General features: G+C 35.1%; 1 protein-coding gene across 1 annotated transcript in view; it reads right to left on the bottom strand.

Moving 5' to 3' along the window:
- LOC110464170 (calpain-D-like) overlaps positions 1 to 17,744 on the bottom strand; it is a 30,048-nt gene extending 12,304 nt beyond the window's left edge. The window contains exons 1-12 of the mRNA XM_021519242.1: positions 17,675 to 17,744; positions 13,130 to 13,938; positions 11,475 to 11,671; positions 10,530 to 10,713; positions 10,101 to 10,245; positions 9,648 to 9,720; positions 7,981 to 8,109; positions 5,626 to 5,787; positions 5,109 to 5,270; positions 3,037 to 3,230; positions 1,549 to 1,727; positions 829 to 1,004 (exon numbers count right to left, since the gene is read on the bottom strand). Of these exons, the coding sequence (XP_021374917.1) occupies positions 829 to 1,004; positions 1,549 to 1,727; positions 3,037 to 3,230; positions 5,109 to 5,270; positions 5,626 to 5,787; positions 7,981 to 8,109; positions 9,648 to 9,720; positions 10,101 to 10,245; positions 10,530 to 10,713; positions 11,475 to 11,671; positions 13,130 to 13,924 (2,396 nt within the window). The 5' untranslated portion in view covers positions 13,925 to 13,938; positions 17,675 to 17,744. The remainder of the gene's footprint in view (positions 1 to 828; positions 1,005 to 1,548; positions 1,728 to 3,036; positions 3,231 to 5,108; positions 5,271 to 5,625; positions 5,788 to 7,980; positions 8,110 to 9,647; positions 9,721 to 10,100; positions 10,246 to 10,529; positions 10,714 to 11,474; positions 11,672 to 13,129; positions 13,939 to 17,674) is intronic.
- Positions 17,745 to 18,546: the final 802 nt, after the last annotated feature.

Raw genomic sequence — 18,546 nt, 5'->3', positions numbered from 1 at the left:
TCCTGATATTTTATCCAGAGCGGTATTTTTATTTTTGCCACAAAACGTAAATGAAAGAATTTTCAAGGTAATACAAACGTTAAATAATCATAATCGGGACGTTATTCAAGAAACACTAATTAGTTACAGTTGTCATCATATAAGGAGTGGTATTGATTGAGGTCAACCTCGTCATCCAACTTCAACCATATTCGATGTCTTTGATTGATTGAAGGGTAAATTCAATTTCCAAAATATACGTTATTTTTCTTTGCAATTATATTTTCTTAGGCTTTGTAATAATAAACAACATCAGAACGTATGTAAGTCACAACCTGTTAGGATGGTTTGCTATTGTTTAAGTTCCTGTTTACAAAATATAGGTAGGAGGAGCCCAACAAAGAGAGCTCTTGTTAAACATTTTAAAATTTCACCCAACATAAACATATCCTAAAGTTCGAAAGGGGTTATATTTTCAAATTAACAAATAGTTAATCCCTCTTAACAGAGCTCAAGCAGTGCATCTGTACATTACAAATTCTTTATCAATTCAAACAAACGACGTTGATATTATTTAAGGTTCTTCCATGTCAGTATTTGGAATGTTATTAACTTAAACGTGAGCCTTGAACATAAACTGCCTATTTACTTCGTGAAATCCAATACAATTTACTTTAGTTCAAGAATCAGAGAAATATTATTTAATACATGATATTTTCTTTAATTCTTTTAATGTTTTATATACGAATTTTGTTGCCTGAAACTAGTTATATAACTTGAAGAAAAGTAACAAGGGGTATTTCTGTATCAAGTTTAACCAATTTTTCACGTGCTGTCCATTAGTCTTACCTGTGCATGGGTGGCAGACAATCTAAAGTAACAAAGGTGCCCCGTGTGGATAGCAGGTACGAGCTGTTAGATGTATCGCACTTGTAACTGATATAATTCTTTGGACTTTTGTTTTCTAGGACAATAATGACGCCATGCCACCACAGTTCATACCTCACAAACTCATCTTTGTCAAGCTACAACAGAACAATGTTAGAAAGCATTTTGATATAGAGGTCAAAGGACAATACCGATCTATTTCGTTGATAAACGTTTTTTACTGTCAAGAAAAAACAGTGGAATACTCCGCTAAAATTTGCATTGTTTTTTTAATAAAAGATATCCAGCTATAGTAACAGCCAGTACGAATCCAACCTAAATCTATAATAATGAAATACAATAAACAGTATTTCATATATTATTCCTATTTTTATGTATTTATTTGCTTAAGTCTAAACGGCTGATGGACGCAATGTTATATCGGGCCAAACGTTAGAAAATCGGCAACGGATTATTAAACTGTTCCCAGTGAAAACTGAAGGAAGTAAAGTGTTAATATGAAAATAATCAATTATTTGACAAATTTCCTACATAATACAGATACAGAATCACTACATGAACATTCTTTTGTGATCAAAAAGTGGAATGCACCAGCCAACCGTCTCCCCCTGAATCTGAGGAGTTTGGATGCGTGGTACATACAAAATTGAGTATCAGGGTAATGAGGGAAGAAGATCTGACCTTATTTCGTTTCCCTTTTTGAATCGCTGTTTGGATGATGACGTCAGCGAGGGCGGTATTATAGTCAGGGATTTGGCTGTCTATCTCCTCCGAAAGTATCATCCGCGAGCTGTGAATGGCCAGAAGGAAATCCCGGCTGAGGTGCTCATCATCCATTGGTGGACGTCCACTGTGGTCAGCTGATCCCAGAAAAACAATCATAACATATATTATATACGTTTGATATCGTACCTGACCATTAATGTCATGAGGTCATAAAGCGCCATACAATAGAGAATTGCAAAAGATCCTTAGAAATATCAACTAATGAGGCGCCTTGTTAAAGCATAAAAAGGATACGTCGAAAAATAGAGATCCTGGGAATCACAATCGACTTAGCAGAATTTTGCTTTCTTCAACACTCATACTCAGAAATCATTTAAACGGAAGAAAGGACCTTCACATAAGTTTATATCCTGTTGTACGATCATGCAGCAGAAAACATTATGATTGCTCAATTTTCCGGAACGACGAAAAATCGTTTGCATTCACACAGTAATCAGGTAAATCAGTGTTTTTATTGATAAATTCGGCGCAGCAGTTTAGAGCAGGTCAATAATGCTATTTGTTCACAGAAATACAACGGAGGACGAACCACGCAACAAACGAAGAACCGTAGCGGATTTCAGTTTTTCTTCATAAAATTTGAAATGTAGTCAGTGCTTAATGTTGAACGGGAGATAACTCAGTTTGTTTCCATAGAATGTTTTTGGGATTATGCTATCCGTTTGGGATAGCTTATGCTTTGAAAACACGTCATTGTTATTGACACAAACCATTGGTCAAAGTTTCCAAACCTTTGAGCAACTGGTGTCAGGCGAAACTATTTGAAAACTGTGTTTGTATGAACTCTTCTTTTTTAAAGACGATCATTTATTCGGTTAAATTGTCCTAAGCTCCATTACCTTCATTGGCCGCTTGCTGCTCTAATATTCAAAATAAATTGCATGGCAAACTAGCTAAAGAATAATTATCTTTTGTAGTAAAGACATTGTAATGTTGTAACGTTATAGAGGGTTGCACATGTACGTTTCCCTTTAAATGTATAATCTATTTCTATGTACGTTTCGTTTTTTTCAATAAACGCTTTTCAACTTCACATTTCTATTGATTATGTTAGTATAGAAATTTGTTTTGGTTGAGGTATGTTCCTCAGACTGTTGACCGTGCCGACACTATCGCTGTAACGTTTCGGCGCGATATTTGATCATCCTGACCCTGTACAGATACCATTATTTTTTTCTCAATTGTGAAAAAAACTGTCTGTACTTATCAATTCAAAATCCTACATGTGTTTCTATGTTTTGAGACTTAAGGTGATTAAATAAAATCCTGACACATGCAAATGCCACAATAACTTTTAATAATGATAAATATTATAGATTGAACGTTTATTTAGTCCTCGTGTGCCTGTCTCTACAAGAACTTATGCTTATACTTTATATGTACCGGTTTTCCAGTGCTTGAATGCCAGACATGCAATTGTGTAGTAGCCAGGATGTAGGTCTACCTCACACCCTACGAAGCTGTGTTGGGACCTTCGGCTCGTTGCTACCACTCTCTTGAACAGTCTAGGACCACCCATATCGTTCTCCATCACGACAATAAACAGATCCAATGTATTCTCCGGTCCTTTTTGTCCCCTGGACAAATATAAAGATCAATAGAGGATCGCAAACGAGTTCGTATTAAAAACAGCTTATATAAAACGAAATTAATACAAACATGTGAATTGTTTACCAGATCAATCAGTGTAATGCAATCAGATTAATGTAAGCAAAATACAGACATTTTGATAAAATCAGATTAACTATGAATAAAATTAAGCGAGTTAATTAACAATCAGATTAATGTAAGCAAAATAAAGACATTTTGATAAAATCAGATTAACTATGAATAAAATTAAGCGAGTTAATTAACAATCAGATTAATTGTGAACACGATTAAGCAAGTTTAATAACAGTTAACTTAATTGTGAAAAAGATTGTGATTTAGGACCTCGTCCAATTTTATGATTGATTACATGGTACAGTACCAAAAGAAAGAGTCGATTGACGGATAAATAGGACAGACCCTGAGGACACCACACATACCTCAACCAATATATATATTTCACCAATTACAATTTATATGGAAAACATAAGGTGAAGAACGCTAACAATTCCTCGACAAGTTATTTATATCCATGGATAATCTGCCAGACACAGAACCATCATAATATGACATTATAGTTCTCCTCGGCTAAGGACGGCCGAGGATGTTCTGCCGGAGAGGAAACCGTCATATCATCACAAAATTGTGATTTAGGCAAATTTAATAACAATAAAGTTAGTTTCTATAAAGATTAAGCGAGTTTTATTAAAAGAAAATTGATTAGCTTGGAACCAGATTCAGAAATAACGTTAACTGTGAATCAACAAGTCCAATAACAATCACGTTAACTGTGAATCAGCAAGTCCAATTACAATCACGTTAACTATGAATCAGGAAGTCCAAAAACAATCACGTTAATTGTGAATGAGATTAAGCCAGTTTTATAACAATCAGATAGATAGTGAATAAGATTCAGCGAGTTTAGTAACAATCACATGAATCGGGGAAAATATTGTGCGAGTTAGTTAACAATTATATAAATTATGAATAAGATTTCGCGAGTTCAATAATAATAATTAAATCAATTTGGAGCAAGATTCAGCAAGTATAATATAAATTTGAGGGGTTTTAAAGAAAATTCAGTCATTTTGTAAAGAGTCTGGTGAATTCGGAACACATTTCAGCATGTATAATGTCAATTAGATGGAGAGGAATCAGTTTTTTTGAAACTCTTTTTTCAGGGCTGTAAGTGTGAATTATGAAAGTTCTTGCTACACAACCAATAAGAGTTTCTATGTGACGTTTCGATGACTAGTACGGTATGTACACTGTTACCTTCATCAGACAGTATGTATACGCTTCACTGGTCATTTGTCTGAGGAAGGTGACAGTCACCAATGTCACATAGAAACTCTTAATGGTTGTGTAAAAAGAACGTTTCATAATCCAAGATTCAGCAAAATTCTAAACAGATAGATTTAAAGCGAGAATGAGTTCGTTTAATAACAGTCATATAGATTTAAACGAGATTCCGACAGTTCAATATCAAATCAGATGAGTTGGGAATAATAATCTGAGAGTTTATTAAAAGTTAGATGGAGCGTAAAGGCGATTTATCGAGTTTTGTTACATACCGACAAAATGGGCATCGGATTCAGCGAGTTAGACAGTTGGAAAAGGGAATAGGATTCAACAAGTAACGTTACAGTCAAATGAAATTGAAATCATTTGTATCGGAAATTAAAACAAAGTAATTACTTGCTATTGTAAATCCATGACGTATTTCACGTCTTCTCAATGTGAGTAATGATTTTAAAAAAACACTACATTAAACCCACGTCAAATGTTTAACAATTTTATGAAACTTTATTGATAGTACTTTTTCAATAAAATAACAATTACTGAGGTCTTCAATAACCAAATCCCACCTGTAACTTTTCTGGAAAAGTCCGATGTCCAACTGTGTTTTCTCCATTATGGCCAGGTTGATAAACTTCCATGGTTTCCCGGCATTTGGAGGGAAGACTCCTTTTATTCGAACCTCGTTCCAGTCTGACCTCACCTTACAGATGTCAACACTGTAAAAGTATCTGCCAAAAGAGGTTCGGATTACTTAACATTTATTTTTTTCCTCGCCTGTCTTATAACAATAGTAATTTTTCATTTAACATAAACTGATATACTATTTTTATTCACGCTGTTTAGTTTTATGAACACTTTTCGTAAACCATCATGAACATCTTTTTCAACTTTTTTATTATCTAGAAATTAGAAATCTACTCTCAGCAAAAAGAGACATCTGCAAGGACAGTAAATTTAATTTGATTACAGAGAAAAGTAAAATGAAATATTACCAAATAATCAGCAACCTTAACTATTTGTTAAGTACTTTACCAGGAGGAGGAATAGCCTTCTCATTATTTACACGTTCTCCATACAACGTACTTCATAAACTCCTCGAGGCAAATCCAGAATATTCCGTTTTGGTTTTGCGTGGGGTTGAGTGCTTTTTTCGAGGAGCTGTTGATGCTTGACCATCTCTGAGACTGGTCAGACCAGTCCCCGTTCCACGATTCTCGTCCCCACGGGTTTCGTACCCTCACCAATCTATAGAATGCTCAAGTCAACAGATCATTCAGAAAATGCAATTCATTTAGAATATGTATGGAGGGTTTTTTAAACTCCTACCTCAGCAAGCACATAAAGTGTTTAATTAGACTATACAACAAGACTTCTATTGACACCAGTCAGGCTATGTAAGAAATCCTCAATTGGCATGAATGTCATATCGTGGAATATATGACAAGGATGAGAAGATGATTTATAAAATTTATTTAGCAAATCCTTACGAATCAATTAATCATACATGATAATTCGGTTTTTTTAAGATATCCTGCTGACAATGAGTTTATATATCGATAGATTAATGCAGTTCCAGTATTTCAAAAGGATATCATAGCAATGACTTAAAAACTTACTATGTGAAATTTAGAAACAATTAGTCCTTTGGTTTCTGAGAGAGTATCTGAAAACGAAAATGTGAACAGACGGACACTGTTAATACTTTAGTGGAACAACATATCTGAAATGGCTCAGGATGAAGAACAAATATCCAAAGTCTAGCCTTGGGTAAAGCTGTTCAATCATGATTTTTTGTCCAGTCATTCTTTGGTTTAACATTAATCTAATTGCAACAAAAGTTATGTATTTGTTTCTAACAATGATGGGCGTTTTGGCGAAAGTGTTTTTTCATCTTATGCAACTTGCATTTTTAAAACAAATTCACTGCTTAAATGTATATTTGATTATAGGATAGTTTTCAGCAACTTTAGGCCCAGGCTGATGATATTTTACCAGTAACAAGCGACGATGACGGGCCTTCAAGTTTATTCAAATGAATGACATTGTCCTACTTTCAAGGTCACATTTGGTCAAATGTGCATACACTTTTAACTTACCTAATATCAATATACAAAAGGTCTAGGATGGTTATATTTGACAATTTTCATGCTGCGATGAAGGGCTATAAAGTTCGTTCAACGTAATGACCTTGTAAGACTTTCCACGTCACAGGGGTCAACTGCGTTAAAATATTTTAACATGTACTTTTGAATAACTTATAGTCATAAATACTGAATATTTTGCATGTAGCTTTATTATAGTGTTCTTTAAAGGTAACACGTTTGAGGTTAATACCAGGTGAGCGATACAAGCCAATTGTGCCTCCTGTTTTAAAAACAAATTTTTAATTTAGAGTCGTACGACGGTAAAATTTGTACTTAACGACCAATAGCATCTGTTTCATTTTTCTTTTTTTTTCTTTTTTTAAGAATCGGTGACATTCACTTTTAACTATTAAGTCAAAATGCACGAGACGATTTTTTTCGCATAACAGTTTGGACACATTTGTTTTTGTCGCTAATCAAAATTGATATTTCTTGTTAGCGGCAACAGCAAATAATAGTCAATGCATTGAATCTTTGGTCAGTGCTTTTTCAAAATACAGGTTGCGAAATGTACATTTATCGTTAAATTTCGATTTCAGTCCTGTATGAAATAAAATACAGATATCATAATCATTTTAATCAATTACTCATCAAACAATATTGATATTTTTAAAACGGCAAAAAAAACCAATATCTTCAACTTGTAAAAGTGCTCAGCCTTCCTTATGGTTTAAGGTTTTTGCACAAAAGAAAAGCATTTATTCAAAATGATAAGTACGCAATGTTTTTCAAAATCTAACGTGTTCTTTACTAGCCTTGTTATAACTTTAAAGATTGATTTCCAACGTGAAATTGAATGTTAAACTTCACAGCTTCCTTATTCGTTATTCCAATGGAGGGAGAAAGCGCTTTTTTCCAAAAATTGATTTTGGTCGATTTTATCGGTTATAATATTGATATCCAGTTTGACGTAAAGGCTATGTTTTGGGTAGAATGACAGGACTAAACCAAGAACTGGCCGTAGTGGCCGAGTGATAAAGGCGTCTGACATTCGGTTAGAGATTTTCATCTACGACTTGGTCGCGGGTTCGAGACCTACGTGGAGCAGTCGCCAGTTACTGTCCGCAGGTCGGTGTTTTTCTCCAGGTCCTCCGGCTTTCCTCCAACACCAAAACCTGCCACGTCCTTGAATGACCATTGCTGTTAATAGGACGTAAAACACAAGCAAACCAAGTAGCCAAACAGTCATAGATGGAAACTATCCGTTCTTCGTGAAACTTTGCATAAATTGACTTAAACGAGCGTGTAGCAGGATCTCGTTCAATCAATGCAATCAAAGTCAAAAGTAACTTACTGATTTCCCTGAACATCCTGTGCGTCCAGCAGTGAATAGGCGTGAAATGTTATGAGACCCATCTTCTTAAAGTGATCTTCATCAACATCTTCCTTCTTACCAGATCCACAGGCCGTGCCCATGAGAAATCTAGATCAATATTCAATTACGAAAATAACCATCAGAAATGTCAGTACACATTATAAAGATATCTGCAATACGATTAAGAAGCGCACACCTTCATTTTTCCTAACATGAACGTAACCCACACACACACACACACACTTGTGATTGAGCCTTTAAAATTTGGGAATTGAGACAGTGTGCCAAATATAAGTTACACTGCATCATACAGCTGTTTCGTCCAAAACGGCTCAATGTTACATGATGCCTGATAATAGAGGTATCTTGTTAATTAAACACAAAATGCATAGTAGGAAACGAATAAATACAAAAACGTCCCATACCGAAATGCGAAATGATCGTTTTGATCCTCAATGACCAGTTGCCAAAAACACTTGGTTAATCAAAAAATGACAATTAACATAGGTATAGTCATTATTAAATTGTTTTCCAAAAGATGATACCTTTCTTTATCTTATTAAAACGTATCTAAAACAGCTAATCATTACATAACTATATTTAAATCGTTTGGGAAAGTTAACTGTTAAACTGCCAAAAAACATATTAATATCAACTCGGTGAAACTTTTGATTGTATACCAAGGGGAGATATAATTATTTCCCCAGGGGGAGCTTTAATAATGAACCTATAACAAATGTCCTTAAAACACACAAAAAGTAACTTAAAGGAATATATCAATTGGTATGAGGAACAATCATCTCCGGAAAGTGTTAAATCACATTATAATGTAAAACAATAACCAACCGGAAGTTTTTTATAATATTATGAACACATGAAACATCACTTGCATGAGTTATTAGCGCAAACACTTCGGCTGTTATAGATATAAACCCACGATAAATTGCAAATATTAAATCTCAGGAAATATATAAATATGTTAACTAACAGAAAATTATACATAGTGTCCAAAAGGATGTTGTAACCAATAAAGCATAATATAATGGTTATTATCTACAAAAGAGAGATATTCGTCTGATGAAATGTCATTTACTGGTATTACATGAAAGATGTCATCATTTTAATAAAACTAATTTCTTGTCTGGTGTTTAAACTCGTAAAAAAGGAATCCTATGTTATACTGATGTTATTTTTATTTAAGATAGGTATGGGTATATTTGGCAGTTAAATACCTCGAGAAAAAGTCATCCTCGCTATCCAGGGGTTACGCTCACTTTTGCTCTCTGCACCCCTGGAATATGTCATAGCAAAATCGAAGGATCAGCGTGCACCGTCTTGTGGATGAGACGAGAATGCTAGTTTGATCTTTTGATGTGCATCAAAAGAATTTCGCGGTCGCATAACAATAATACTTATTGGCTTTAAAGCCGGGCGCCCTCCTCCGTTATGTTCAACGGACAAGTACCAGTCTAGTGATTGGCCAGGTTCATTTACCTGACACCAATAAGATAGCTATAGCTGCATGCCTTAAAATTTGGTATGACACATTCCAGGGGTATAGGGAGTGAAAGTGAGAGTAACCCCTGGATATTGAGGATGGGAGAAAGCATTATTTCAATGGAATAAAGCTCAGTCACAATACCTACTTTGATTCCCTAGCATTCACCAGCTTTGACCAGACGAGCACCCTGTCTGTCTCTTTATCGCCCTCCTCTGAATCTGTAATACATGTTTCTATTTAAACCAAAAACGATAAAAAGGAATATTATTGTTGATGTCCTTGAAATTCATCAAGATATCAATTGTGCAAAATACAAACCACGCAAAAGAAAAACAAAGAATGTAAGATATATACTTGTGTCAGCGTAATCACACATACGGCAATACATTTGCTTGCGCCCTTCATGATTTCAAATATTTGCTTACAAATAGCTTGTCGTGAAATCACAACAATAAGTCATTGTAAAACGTACATGATATAAAAAATAAGGCTGAATGAAACGGTGAAATGTAGTATATATGCCATTGCATCTGAATGACAATAGATTATAATATATTTAATAATCAGAATTTCGCAAATTTACATGTTTTCACTATACCTTGAAAGTTGATGCGTTCGCAGGGTTCACCAGTTAGAAGAGATAGAGCCTCAACAGTGTACCCTGCTGTCAATGCCTCATAGCAACCAAATAGCTTAGCGGCGGCTTTCTCGATCAGGGGAACCCATAATTGTTTTCGTTTACACTGTTTGTGTTCAATTAACAAAGATTACTGGACAAGTATGTCAAGACTTTATTACGTATTTGAGTCTATAGAAAATAAAAAACATCATTATATTATTAATGATTGAATGCCGAATTTCTAGATTTTAAAGGCGTTTATAAATCAATGCAATTGTGTCGCAGTTTAGTTCTTTTGCATTACATCATCACAGAAGCCGCACAAAATAAAAATGTACCCAATTTTTTTTAACCTTTTGGTTACAGTTGTATCTAATACTTGTTAGAAGTGGAGATGTGGTTCCTAACCTTTGAGTACAACAGACGATTGTTAGGATCACATGGAAACGCGTCGTCGACCAGGACTATTTTCCAGCAGCCATCTTTACATAACCGTACATGGTAGGCACCCTCCGGACAAAACGTTTTGGTGAGTATGATTTTATCCATTAACTCCTTTCGCTCCGCTAGTACTGCAAGAGCGCTGAGATACCTAATTAAACAGATAATGATAAAATAATATTTCGAGGTTATTATATACCGCTTTATCACAACCTAGTTCGTAGGTCGTCTCAAAGCGGTTCACAAATTAGTATTCGTGGTAATAGGGCCTTTGCAACCAGCCAATATCTTTCTCAACTCGCTGGGGAGCATACAGCCGTGCTGCCATTTCGGCGCTCACAGTTAGCATTCTACAATTCTAGCACTACCCAACCACGTACTCATTTACAGCTGAGTAGACTGGAACAAGCGGAGTAAAGTATCTTGCTCAAAGATGCAACAAAGTGCCGTGACGTGATTCGAACCCACAACCCTTCGTTCATGAGTCAGGCGTCCTACCACTAGACTACTGTGTCTCCTAAAACAACTTTATTCGACTCATTTCATGTATATCCTGCTAACAATAAGTACATCTTTACCATGCAGTTCAAAAGCTCGTATAGATGGCATACCACCTTCACATCATATGAAAATAACTGAATTCCTTCTTGACTATTGTTCCTGGACTGGTGGGTGTGGTTCGTGATTTCATCACACGATCATAACTTAATTAAAACTGAATATCATATCTTCACAAAACAATAAAAGAATACGTATCTTTTTCGTATTTTTGTATTTAACTGAACAGCCCGCTAGAAACGATGTTTCCCAAAGTCTTTTGCTTGTGACGTCACAAGATTGGTCGAGTATAGCTAACTTCGAAAACAGAACATTGTTTGTAAAACATTCCGGTTGTATTAACGGAAAGCTTACCAGCAGTTGCCTAAATAGCCTTGCTCGATATCGTCTGGGACGGGTTTCTCTTGATAAACCAGCCATTTCTCATGTGGATTGCCTGAAGAGATGTCATTACAACGACGCCATTGTGGGTTACTTCCCTCTTTCCTTGGTTTCACAAACAGCGATGTTATGTCATGAGGGAAACTCTTATCAGTAAACTTGGTTTTTCTCTGAAATTGTTGAAATTGTTATTTGTTATATAAACTGTATCAGGCATGTTATACTATTTAACATATATATATATATATATATATATATATATATAGGGGTTGTCAACGTTTAACCGGATAACGGGTCACTCGGTCGGAAGACCTCGAACCGTTTACCAAAATCAAAAACCGAACAGTCGGACACTGTTTTCCTTACCTACAGATTTTCTATAGATGCGACAACAGTCGGAAAGTAAAGAAGATCCGAAGAATGCAAATTTGATACTAAAGTATTTCGAAAAGTAAGAGTAAGAACAATAAAATCTTAAATGAGGCTGCATTACAAGCCATAACGTGACACATTGTCAGGTTCTGGCTAAAAGGGGATTATTTCTAATTCATATTTCATGTAAACCGTGCTAATGATTAAATAAAACAGCATTTTAACAGAATACCCGTTATATATACCAACGCCTGCGTGACTCTGTCGTGTTTGCCTGCGGAATTTAAAAAAAAAATACTTTCCCACATTATTTATTTTCTTACATCGCTTATCAATCTTTCATTGAAGTGTTTAGCTGCCATCTTGCACAATTAAATTCAGTCGAAACGCATTTTCACGGTTTCTCAGCTTATTCTGATAGTTAGAATGAGAGAAAAATACTCTTTCGTGCCCAAAGGTGTAGGATAGGAAAATTCCACCCTCGGGGTTTTCAAATTTGGCAAAACCCTCGGAAAGTCCTCGGGTTTTACCAAATTTGAAAACCACTCGGTTGGAATTTCCCTATCCTACACCCCTTGGCATGAAAGGGTCATATTATTTCTCTTCCAATAAATAAATAAACAACGTGTAATTAAGTCGTTATTTATCTACTTACTTCTAAATTAAAACTCCGTTAACTGGAACTTAGTGGGATCGTCCTAACGGAGCCTGTCTAACAAGCATATACTTCTACTCATAGGAGTGATATTTTAGCGTAATCAAGTATCACAATGTTATTTTTTTGAAGATAACAAATTACCAGTTATGGTGTTAATTGACTGTAAGATTACATTCCTGTGGAATATTTCTTGATTGTCTGGGGTTATTGTTTTAATGATTATCTATGATAATTCATAATATGTTTTTTAAAGGTATCTATATAGATATATATATAGGTGCGCAGCTGGCCTTTGTTGGGATTGGATTCATTTAGTAGCGAGTCTCCAGGGTAGGGCCTTGGTAGAGGAGCGAGTCTCCAGGGTAGGGCCTTTGTAGAGGAGCGAGTCTCCAGGGTAGGGCCTTGGTAGTGGGACAAGTCGGTACAACACACAGTGTTTTGTTTTTTCTGTTTGAAAATTTGTTGGATTCACCTGCGTAACAACAATGTTTAGCAATAAAAGGAAATTAGAGATAGTATTAAATGACTTACCACCCTAACGATCTATACAGATTTCTGCACAGGAACCTCTATCAAATAAATATCATAATATACCCACCTCTCTACAGTACTTTGTGATACTTGTCCATCTCTTCAAAGCATCAGTTTCTTCTCTCCTTTGCAGGTCTACAACCCGTACACTCTCTTGTTGTTGAAGTCGCTGTCTCTTTGCCGATCGGGGGATAGGTGGCTTCTGGACAACCGACGATGGACGAACACTTTCACACATTTCACATTCTTTTTCCATTAACTTACTATTCAGAAACGTGCAAGTTTTACATAGCCAGTGATCATCGGTCTCCGCAGCATCTGCATGTTTCGCGCGATCTTTGTGGGCACTTGGTCCAGAATTCTTCTTTTGCTTTTCTTTATCTGTATTTGTCCCTTTGCCATTGTCCTTATTGTTTCCTCTATCGACTGTTATTTTATCATGCTTTTCTTTCTTCTTTCCGCAATCAACTCCAGAAACATCCTCCTGAGTTCCACTATTGCTCGCCTGCCAATCCCTCGGATTATCACATATTTCACACTTATGTAGAGTTTCAGGGCTCATAAAAGCACAAAATTTACAATGCCATTTGTCAACGTTGAAATATTCCTCCTGAGATACTAATCTTGCTAACGGTTTATTTCGTTTGTGACAGTTGTTACATGATTGGACATGCATGGTGTTGTCATAGTGACAATTGGTGCACGTCCATCCCCGAACGGTGTGACCTCTCTCCGCTATTAATATTTCAGTATGAATTCGTTCATGATGACATGCTGCACATCGTTTCCGGAAGTTCTCGTTTTGCAAAGTGCAGTGTTGACAGGTCCATTTCACTGACCTTGCATGTGCTGCCTCGCTCATGTTTAAGCCCTACGCTGTAAATATATTTCAAATATGAAATATCATGTTAAAAAATCTTATTTTACATGGAATCGTATAAATATTTGCTTTAATATAGTTCACTGCTGATATTTAAAACGTGATTGACAGATTATTTTCCAGACTTACATGTGGGTTAATGTTACGCCAGTAGTGTTTCAATTGAAATTATACATTTTAGGATTAACTTGAATATATATTGTTATTTTATGGAGCTATAACACAAAAAAACCGGAGTGTTACTCTAAAAAAAACTCGAATCGGTTTATGATGAAAGTACACTCCGGCTTTTTTATGTTATAGCTCCATAACACATATAACATAGAAAATATATTCAAGGTAATTCTTATAACTTAATCTACTATACATAATCCCCATGAAAATCCACTTTTATTGATGGACTCTTTTCTCTTAGAAAGCCGCTGTATCAGCCAATCAAAAGCGACGTTACGAACGGCGACGTCATTTTTACGTTATGGGCTGATAACGTAATTTTTTTAGCCAATGAAAATGCTTGTTACCAGCAAGATTAAATTATTGTAGCACCAACTAAGATGAGGACCCCGTGATGCTTATGCTCCAGCGTTAACTGCAGTCTTACATGGCTATGACTGGGGTCCAATAAAAAAACAAGTCTGTTAAAATGTGTCTTCTAAATTCCAGTTGTATGTACTATAAGTTAATTTTCCTTTTCTATGGGTCCTATTTGTTTGTATTAGTTTTAATCGGATTTCATTATTTACCCAAAGTTAATCATCTGGTCGTATAGTAATTATTTGTGAAAGAATTATTGGTAAGTATTCTGTTAATTTCATCTGGGCTACTATTTTGTGAGTGTGTGTCATCCAGTCAATATCTCTCAGTGATCGATTTTGTCAAAACCAGCATAATCATACATTTATATCGTCTTTTTACAAAACTTTGTTTATAGACAGAGTAGGAGACTGTAATATGTATAGGAGAGTGGTCACTACACAACTGAGGGCTTGTTTTTGTATTCTGAATGATTCTAGTGTTATTAGTAAAGACAATATCCATAGAGGTTGCACTGTTAGGAGTGATTCTTGTCGGGTAATCTATTGGACTGTTAAGATTATATTTAGTAAGGTTATTATTAAAATATGAGTTAGGATGTAGATTTAACATGTCAATAGGTATGTCGCCTGTTAAGATTATGTCAAGTGAAGTATCAACTGATTTATCCCATAAAATATTAAGTTGTGTCCAGTATTCCACATTAAATGCCGGTCTATATAACCAGTACGTGCTTCTATCCAAATGCTCCAAGTCTAATATTCTCCCAGTCTGAACAGTATTTTTATAATATATCAAAACACCACCCCCGTCCTATTTTGTCTATCTGTTCTATATGTTTCATTTGGAAATGAGTTGAGCATAACATCATTATTGAGAATATCTGGTGTTAGAAGTGCAGCTCAGAATCCTTACAGACCTAACATTGAGATAAGTGATTTCTATAGTTTGCATGGGACCAGGGTTAAGCTCAATGCCATTAGCAAGAACAAGTATACTATCATTAATTATAAGTACAATGTGACAGTGTAGTAAAGGACATGAGTACTAGTCTACATGTACATGTGTATATCATGCAAGCATGTATACTCCCCCATACTGCCCAGGAACCTCTTCTAAGTACTTACAATAGGTTAAGAGTGTGTTAATCATTTCAAAATTGTGGGGATCAGTCTGACCATTGGGGCCCACTATAGATACAAGCATACACACACACACATACCTACACACACACACACACATACACACACACACACACACACACACACACACACATACTGCCCAGAAACCTCTTCTAAGTACTTACAATGGGTTAAAGAGTGTGTTAATCATTTCAAAATTGTGGGGAACAGTCTGACCACTGGGGCCCACTATAGATACAAGCATGCACACACACACATACCTACACACACACCNACACACACACACACACACACACACACACACACACACACACACACACGTACATGTGTCATAACACATGATCTATCAGTATGGTAGTATACATACGAGGATCCGCAATGAGCCCGCGTGGACAGACACAAGGGCAGGTTCAACATGGACAAGGAACTCAAAAATTCAGTAAATATCAAGATGGCCAATCAGGATGTAGGACTCGGACCTTAGAGGGTATCGTATCCATTTGTTTTTAATACTGAGGACTTATCTATTGCCCCGGATCTACATATAAAAGCCGTGTAGTCCAAAGCTGCCTGGTTATCTTAACCAGTCGTAAACACAACCTTGCAAACGTGATTGTTTGGAATCATCTAAAATTTTACAAATATGTTCGTGTTTATTGTCATAAAATTATCATTTTGAATTTCTATGCTAACTTCTATTGTTTCGAATTTAGTAAATTTAGTTTCGAATTTAGTAAATTCGAATACATACTGATACAAATTGGTGACAAAGTTGTCAATAAGCTTCCCATGCTTTGAACAAATGGACCTAAAACCTTGTACTGTGATCTGTAGCATAGAGGTGACCAATGACGTTGATGCCGTACTGGTGCCATATGTAGTATTATTACACTTATTTAGTATTATTACACATATGTAGTATTATTACACATATTTAGTATTATTACGCATATGTAGTATTATTACACATATTTAGTATTACTACACATATGTAGTATTATTACACTTAATTAGTATTATTACACATATGTAGGATTATTACACATATGTAGTATTATTACGCATATGTAGTATTATTACACATATTTAGTATTATTACACATATGAAGTATTATTACACATATGTAGTATTATCACACATATGTAGTATTATTACACTTATTTAGTATTATTAAACATCTCTGAACTGCAAATTAGCACGGTAGTGTTATAGTGTGTGTACTATACGTGTTTTATACACACACCTATACATACCCGTGTTGCATTATACAACTGTATGTGTCACACAGTGGCACACAACATCACAGGTAATTGCTTAATCTACTGCTGACAGTCACCTTGTGGTTATTTCTACAAGGACATGTTAACGACAGGATACATTGTATTTATCCTGCGTCGAAATTTCAGTACAAATGTCACTCCTGAAGAGAAAAACAAACCACGTGACGAAAGGAGAATGTGAAATAAAATACAAAAGATATCATATAAAGATAACAATATTTGTAGATAGCATTTTAAGTGATATGATGCCAAGCTTGTAAGTGATTTCGAGTGGCATACAGCCTGTTAATATCAACTTATTCACCCCTGAAATTGTATGATGAACTATTCCAACCTTTGAATTAGAAGCGTTCAAATGTGTCTTCAGGGGTGAATAAGTGAAGCACATTGCACTAAACCATGCGAGACAACACCGTATTGACTGTGATATGATCTTGTTTAAACCTCATGCTAAGCATTGACTGTTGAATAGACAGATTCTCGAGTTAAACAAAAGCCACTGCCTTCAACATGGTTTCGCATAAATATGGTTCGATTTATGGCACCCGTTGTTTTAATATTAATTCAATTAAGGAAACAATTAGTGTAAACGTAGAACGAAACACACTTGACTGTTAATGATAATATGCACCGAAAACGAAAGTAGGAAATGTACAAATTAAACAACATTCATAAAAACGAATTATTTCAATGTGTCTGTGAATGCATTTAGAACTTATAAGAGTACTACCAAGTATTGAAATGTTTACAATATGGAAATAACCATAAAACTTACAGTTTCGTCTTCTGCTTTCTGCTCTGTAGTCAACGCCTGTCACCAGAGTTAGAAGCGACTGCGCATGTCCTTTAATAAAACAGTAACAGGTCACCATGCATGACCACAGACGACAGCGCGGTTAGATAATACTAGTATGAAGTAGATATAAGTGTTGGAGAGGGGATTTATACTTATATTTACATAACAATTGTAAGTCGAAATGTTACGTTATAAATCACTTTAGCTATATCTGTGTAAATCAAATATTAGATTATACTGTGTACATTTTCCTGTATGTCATTTACCGGTTCCAATAACCTTATTCTCTTCTGTATAATCATGTTTACAATTGTTTTTCATCCGTAAAAAAAATGTTTACAATTCTAATGAACAATTAACAATTGTATGTGCATATGCATAACATGTTGCAATCCTCAGATATGGACAATTGAAAAATAATAATATATAACTGTATAGATACAAATCATTTTAAAGGGACATCACGTGAAGAGCCATATTTTTTTAATGAATGTATGTATTGTATGCACTTCCACTTATGTTACCTCGCTATCCCCATATTCATAGTCCGTTCCAAATGTCTGTGTAAATCAAATATTAGATAATACTGTGTACATTTTCCTGTATGTCATTTACCGATTCCAATAACCTTATTCTCTTCTGTATAATCATGTTTACAATTGTTTTTCATCCGTAAAAAAAATGTTTACAATTCTAATGAACAATTAACAATTGTATGTGCATATGCATAACATGTTGCAATCCTCAGATATGGACAATTGAAAAATAATAATATATAACTGTATAGATACAAATCATTTTAAAGGGACATCACGTGAAGAGCCATATTTTTTTAATGAATGTATGTATTG

The sequence above is a fragment of the Mizuhopecten yessoensis genome, unplaced genomic scaffold (genome assembly GCF_002113885.1).
Source record: "Mizuhopecten yessoensis strain PY_sf001 unplaced genomic scaffold, ASM211388v2 scaffold10969, whole genome shotgun sequence".
In the NCBI taxonomy this organism is placed as follows: Eukaryota; Metazoa; Mollusca; class Bivalvia; order Pectinida; family Pectinidae; genus Mizuhopecten; species Mizuhopecten yessoensis.
Note: the sequence above shows the minus strand (reverse complement) of the source record. Positions and strands in the feature narration are given on the sequence as shown.